The sequence below is a fragment of the Helobdella robusta genome (genome assembly GCF_000326865.2).
Source record: "Helobdella robusta unplaced genomic scaffold HELROscaffold_68, whole genome shotgun sequence".
In the NCBI taxonomy this organism is placed as follows: domain Eukaryota; kingdom Metazoa; phylum Annelida; class Clitellata; order Rhynchobdellida; family Glossiphoniidae; genus Helobdella; species Helobdella robusta.
Window position 1 is genome coordinate 484,836 of NW_008705387.1, and position 7,089 is coordinate 491,924.

Here is a 7,089-nt window from a genome sequence, read left to right on the forward strand (position 1 = left end):
CNGCTTGCCCAATCTCGTCAGAAACATCATCATAAAACCTATCCTTCTCCTCTTCCTTCCTACTTTGTTGCGGAGCATATCCTGATATCACCCTCACTATTACTTTTCCAAACACCATCACCACCACAATTACCCCATTGCTTCTCCGCCTCACTTCCAACACCTTCTCCACCAACTCTTCTCTTACCATCACATTAACTCCTCCCGTACCATCATCCCCCTTCCACCACAACTTATATCTTCCACCTTTAGCCCCCACAAACCTTGTACCCTCACCCTTCCATCTGACCTCCTGTAATGCAGCCACGTCAACCATTCTCCTCTGCAGCTCCTCCACCACTTCCAAACTTCTTCCTGTCAACGTGCCTACATTCCAGGTACCAAACCTCCAACCCCTTGGTCTACAAGTAGTCCTTCCATCTATAGTGCCTTGCACCGCCACACTATAGAGTGGGGTGCCAGTAGCCAGACCATCCACAGGGCCTTGCACCACAACCCCATCGACTGGGTCTCCGGAGATTCTTCGCACCCTCTTCTGCCGGATACTGAGGGCCATTGTTTTTTCCGTCATCATCATAAGCATTTATTATTTGGCTAGTTTTTACACAGGACGCCCTTCCTTACGCAACCACAGTTATAAGCGGTGGGCCTAGCCTTTGATGATCCAACATCACTCACAAGGCAGTGAGGGTCAGTTTAATGTCATAACCAGAACAAGACTATATACAATAATATGGATATATTCGGAATCAGTAAAAATTTACTTCAACTCACAACAGCCCAATTAAACAATGTAAAAAAAAAAACAAAGCGAAAACAAAATTAATAAAATCAAAAAACGGCAGTCATACTTTTGTCACTGGTTATATACAATCAATCCAATCAATTGGTCAGCCAGTCAGTCAATCCAATCAATTAATCCATTGGAGGATGGATTGTACGGCATTGTTTTTAACTTTTCGATTCCCAAAGTTTGTAAAAGCGTGTTAAACAGTTCGCTTTCAAATTTCCTACCTTGATCTGTAAGTATCTGCAACGACATTCCAAACCTTGAAACATTTTCCGAGGTTAAGATTTTAGAAACTGTAACTACTGTGTACTTCCATAACGGAAATACCACTTTCTTGATTTAAGATGAGGATTGGTAAGATCCAGAGCTACCCTTTCCAATGCCATGCCTGACAACATTATTTTCATTTTTGCTCGCCATGGTGACTCACCCTGGTAGTATCGACTGCATTTTTCACGCGTCCTGACAAACATTGGTTTTCCATGTTGGCCAGTAAAACCTTCGTTGGACGGATTCTTTCAGTTTAAGTCTACGTCTAAATGTCCAACTGTCATGCATTTATTAGAAATTAATAAAACTGAATTATCATGTTTGCGGGCACCAAGGCTTGCCAAATTGCGTCTCCAGATTCTGCTATTTCGAATCGCCTACATAGCACTCTTGATGCCCATTTATCAATCCATTTTTTTTACATAATTCAACAGAAGCCGTGTTGTTCTATGTTTTTTAAATTGTAAGTAGCCGTTGGTAAACAAAATTGGCATTCTGAAATGAGTTTGGTGTTTGATTACTTAGAATTTTTAGATTTGTTCAAAATTTTGGTTTTTCTGGTGCGTTTTTGGTGATTCAGTTGTTGTTCGGTTGATCGGTCTCGGCAGTTTTTGTTTGCAAGAAAACTGTCTGATGTCAATATAGTTTTGTCAGGTGCTTTCCAACGTTCAATTCTTGGCCATATCTTATTTTTAATGTATATAACCGAAATTTTTGATGTAGTTCAGTTATTGGGATTTTTAAATTATGCATTCCTGGATGACATTCATATAAAGACTTTTAGCAAATTAGTTTTTTCTGACCTAACTTGACAAGCATCAAAGATTGGTGTTTAAATGAATGAAAATGGTTTAAAGTTGAACCATGACAAAACATAGCAAAATTAAAAATTAACTTGTTTTCTATTTAAAATGATATAATAGAATATTATGATAAGGCGAAAAATTGAAGATTTCTTTTTTGATAAAAAAAAATCTAAGTTGTTTGAAATAAGTACCACAACTTGATTGACAATGTTTTTGTTATATGTAGTAACTGTAAAATCGAAATTCAAACACTGTAACAACTTCAATGCACAATCCTTTTATTCGCGCAACGCGTTTCGAGTCTTGCTCTCATCAGGCGATCTTTAAGGTGTACAATAATTATATTATTAATATTGTTACAGTAATAAATCAAAGTTAAATAATAAGTACAATAATATGTTACTAATTACTACAATTCTAATTGCTATGTTGCTAGTTAATACGTTTCTAGTTACTATGTTACAAATAATCATATGTTGATAAATAATAAGTTTCAAATAATCCATACATTAAACCAATAATCAATATCAGGTATACAATAAAACCAGTAATCAATATCAGTTATACAAATTTAGTCATCCATTCATTCATATGGTTATTATTATAACACACTCATACTAAAGAACCATTAGTGACAATAATAAAAACAACATCCTACGTTAAGTAGAATTAAAAGGTCAATCTAATAAAATTATTATTCCCTTCTATCCCTTTAATAATCCTAACCTTGTTATATAAGAATAATAATATCCATATTACCAACTAATCAAAAATCAAAAATTCATTTATTTAAATCCGAAACACAAAATGAAAATAAAAGAAAGGATTTGAGATTGTGAGGATTTACGGAGATCCCATAAGAAAATCAAAACTTGTACAGACCACCGTGATACGATATGCAATTTAAAAACAAAATCACGTTTGAATACATACACTGATGTACTAAAAGTAATAGATTTATGGATCTTCGTTTTTCTACATATATAAACACATAAGTATGCATGAATATATATACTGATGTAATAAAAGCAATAGATATATAAATGTTCATCTTAGTACATATATAAACACATAAGCACATATGAATACATATACTGAAGTAATCAAAATAATAGATATATAAATGTTCAGCTCTGTACTTATATAAAACTCGCAAGCATTATTTTAGCATATATGAATGAATACATATACCAATGTCATATATAAATACATACGCACATATGTATATATATATATATACTGATGTAATCAGTATGCATGAATATATATAAACACATAAGATATATAAATGATTCGTTTCCATACATATAAAAACCCATAGTCATATTGACATTATTGCATACAATACAAATACAAATTGCATAAATCATCCTTTAAAGTGTCCAACTTAAAATTGTAGCAACTGTTAAGAAACACTGGGCAACATATTATTAAGTAAATTTAGATCAGCCATGATTAACAGAATTGTTGTCCTTGGTTTTAAAAATCCAGTCTCTGACAATAGCATGACGAGGCCATATATCTGAGTTGAAAAATTTATCTTTCTGACTTTCCAGTATACAGATTCTGAAAGCAGAGCTTAAAACAGATGACTTTTCAGAAGATTGATCAGAAGTTTTCATTGTACCATTAGGATCAACAGTAATATTAGAGGAATTATCACAAAGTTTCTTTGAATTCTCAGAAACTTTAGTGGATAGATTAGAAATTTTCTTTGAACCAGTAGGATTGACAGTAATAAAGTCTATGTTAAAGTTAGATAGATGTTCTTCAACATCCTCTTTGGAGCAAGGAGCAATCTTTCCCAGATAAAGCACACAGCGCTTCTCAATACCTTTTAATTTGGAACTGAAAATCTCAGAGTCAGCCAAGGTTCCAACCACTCTGGAGATATTAGTTTTTTTATGTTTAATTTTATTAGCCTGAGGTAAACAATTAACTTGGGGTCGTTTAGTACCTCTACGTCTGATTGTGACATTTTGAAACCCAGCATCACTATCCTCAGCACCAGAGTTCATATTATTATTATTATTGGAATCTTGAATTAAACTAGGAAATTCAATTTTATCAACATGAGAAACAGAATCTAGATTTGAGTTTTTTTCAATTTTAACATCTTTATCTGAATTGGATAACTGAGAAATAGGAATGCCCACCCAGGGTTTAGAAACAGATGTTTTTTGTAAACTGATCTCAGATTCACTAGGAGTTGAACATTTTTTCATTTTAGAAGGAGCCCACACAGAATTATTAAAAGGTAATTTGTTTATTTTTTCATTCAGTGTAGATATTTTGATGCTGTGAACATCAAGTCTTTGCAACATTTTATTCTGTTGTGTAGAAATCATGTCCTTTATCTCTTCCCTCAAACTATTGAAATTTAATTTAATAACGTTTTCAAAATGAGGAATTTTAGTCAAATTTACACTTGCAAACATGGGACATTTATCCAGACAATTCTCAACTTTTAAATGGTTAAGAACTGTAATACAAGCAATTAATTTATCACGCCTATGCAGACAGCGTGAAAAAAATTTATCATCAAATTTATCAATTTTTAAATTATCCAATTCAATTTTCAGTAGTTTTAAAGCAATAGCTAAATCGTCATTAGAATAAAACTCCGATACATTGCAAATAAATGTTTCACTATTAAAATGTAAAAAATTGTTCGACAAAAAATAGAGAACTTCGCTCACAACAACCGTTCGTGTCGCCATTTTTCCACATTCGTTATTCACATTTTCTTTACAATTTTCTTTACCGACATTTTTATCAGCAGGAGCGTCATTTCTGGACGTCATGTTACCTGGCGGAAACTTGACCCCCGGGTCGTGCTACCAAAGCAGCAACACACAATTAAAAGGAGAAACTAATATTAAATTATTTCCTTATAATTCAACAAAATTAAACTGAAACAAATTAGAAAAAAATTAAATTTAAATGAAGAGCAAATTAGCCTTGTAATCACCTATTACCGCTCACCCTAGATTTGAACTAATTCATTAAATCATCGAGTAGCTTATAATCATATACAATTCCCTTTAATTATTCATCAAAATATTCCTAATTTCATTTATAGTAACCAAATCTATCAAAAAAATATCAGAATCAATAATATATCCAAATATAGTTAGGGTTAGGTAACCCTAAATCACTAAAATCCATCAAATTATTAATATTAATAAAATTTTCAGATATAAAACATTTATCCAACCAAAATATCATATATCCTTATCCTATTAATCTATATATACCCAATTAAACATTTATAACAATAAAATTCCATCATACATCAAATTAGGGTTAGGGTTAAATAATCCTAAAATCAAATAAGTCATATATCCAATGATCAAATCAATTAAAATCATAAATCTCTATAATAAATATATATATTCAAAATAAGATAATAATATCAATTATATTCATCATAAATTCCAAACAGTAATGATATCAGCAATATTTCCAAATTAGGATTAGAGTTCAACAATCTTAGCCTATATTAATTCATATATTTCGTATTAAAATCTTTAATATCACCAATAATACATCATCTATATTTAAATTCTAATAATAATACTGATTTTATTCATCCTAAATCACAGTTAATAATAATGTCATCACCAGTATTATCAAATTAGGGTTAAAAGCACATAACCTAGAATCATTTAAATCCTATTTTAAATAATCAAATAATCACAAATACAATATAAACTTATACTTATGTTATAATATATAATATTTTTTTACGAAAAGCATTTTTACGTTGATTAGATGATAGATCTCCTGGTGGTTTTCTAAAAAAGCTGATTCCGTCATTGGATCATAATTGTGCCAGACCTCACATTGGAAAATTTGTTAAAAGTTTGACTGTCCATCCAAACAAAAATTTTCTTGTTCGTATATTAGTTGTTTATTAAAACATATTAAAAATTTGTTAATAACTAAGATTTTATCATAAGTTTGAATAAACTTTGTTTAAATGCAACACAAATTTGGAAACAGGAATTCATTCACTGTAATGACATTGGATATTAACAGCTAATAAGTTAAGGCTTAAAAGAGATCAAAAATTCTGTCAATGGCATTGCCATTTATGGGAGTCCCTTTTTGAATCTGGAATGACTTAACCTGCAATTCATTTTTGGATTTAATTCAACCTGTTTTTCCTATGTTATCTTCCAGTCTATTTTATGCGTCCCATTTTTTGTAATTTATTTAGTTTTACGTTTAAAAAAAATAATTCTTGACACTTTTTTTGCATCTATATTTTGAGCATTTTATTCAAAAATCAGTTTTACATTTTTGTTGCTTTGTTCTTCCTTCCTCGTCTAAGCTCACTCAATTTTTTTTGTCAAACTCCAAAAGACAGTATTGAAGCGACAGAGTTGTAGACAGAATTACAGAAGTTGTATAACTCTGGAATCGAGGACTTTACGCATTTCAACATATGATCACGTCTTTCTGATTTAAAAGCGTTTGAAAATTTTAATTCGTTCAGGTGATCTGCAAATCCAGCAGCCACACCAGGATGGGTGGTTGTTAGTAGTGCAGCAGAAAAAGCAGTACATTTGGTTAGTTTGATGTAAGATCATCAAGTGTGGATTCAATCGCAAGTTGTGGAAATTTGTTCCGCTAAATTTTGATCTTTTGCATTGACAAATTTTTAGATTTGACAATCAATCTTCGTTTAGCGTCCAAAGACCCAGTTCCCCGAGGTAGGACGTTGTTTTCTTTGCCATCAACTTTTTGCGCCAAATTAGACGATCAGTTGTATCCATTTCATTTAAATTTAGAGCTTTCATGTCTTGCTCGATTGTTTGCGACCAGGACTTCTTTGGACAGCCTTTGGGACGTGTGCCAGGTACTTCAACATCTGCAAGAGAAGTTATGGCACTGTTTCCACTTCGTTTGACATGACCAAACCACCGCAGACGGTGTTGCCGGCATTCGTCCTTTATATCATCTAAACCAGCACGACGCAGGATTTCGGTAGATTTGATGTGGTCCTTCAGACTAATTCGTTGCATCCATCGGAGCATTTTCATGTCAGTTCGGTGAAGTTGTTGTTCCAGTTTGGTTGTCATTGGCCATGTTTCTGCACCATATAACAACACCGGACGTATCACAGATTTATAAAGTCTTGATCGTAGTGGTAGTGGGATGTCACGCCGCATCAATATAGAGGCAAGGAGATGCCATTTATTCCAGGCTGCACGTATG

General features: G+C 32.5%; 2 protein-coding genes across 2 annotated transcripts in view; both read right to left on the reverse strand.

Moving 5' to 3' along the window:
* The window catches only part of HELRODRAFT_181163 (hypothetical protein), a gene marked incomplete at both ends in the record, with an annotated part of 3,201 nt that extends 2,645 nt beyond the window's left edge, over positions 1 to 556 (reverse strand). The window contains one exon of the mRNA XM_009030434.1: positions 39 to 556. Within this exon, the coding sequence (XP_009028682.1) occupies positions 39 to 556 (518 nt within the window). The remainder of the gene's footprint in view (positions 1 to 38) is intronic.
* Positions 557 to 3,311: 2,755 nt separating this feature from the next.
* Positions 3,312 to 4,670, reverse strand: HELRODRAFT_181164 (hypothetical protein; the record flags this gene model as incomplete). The annotated part of the gene is made up of 1 exon (XM_009030435.1): positions 3,312 to 4,670. One exon carries the CDS (start codon positions 4,668 to 4,670, stop codon positions 3,312 to 3,314), a length of 1,359 nt encoding a protein of 452 aa, XP_009028683.1.
* Positions 4,671 to 7,089: the final 2,419 nt, after the last annotated feature.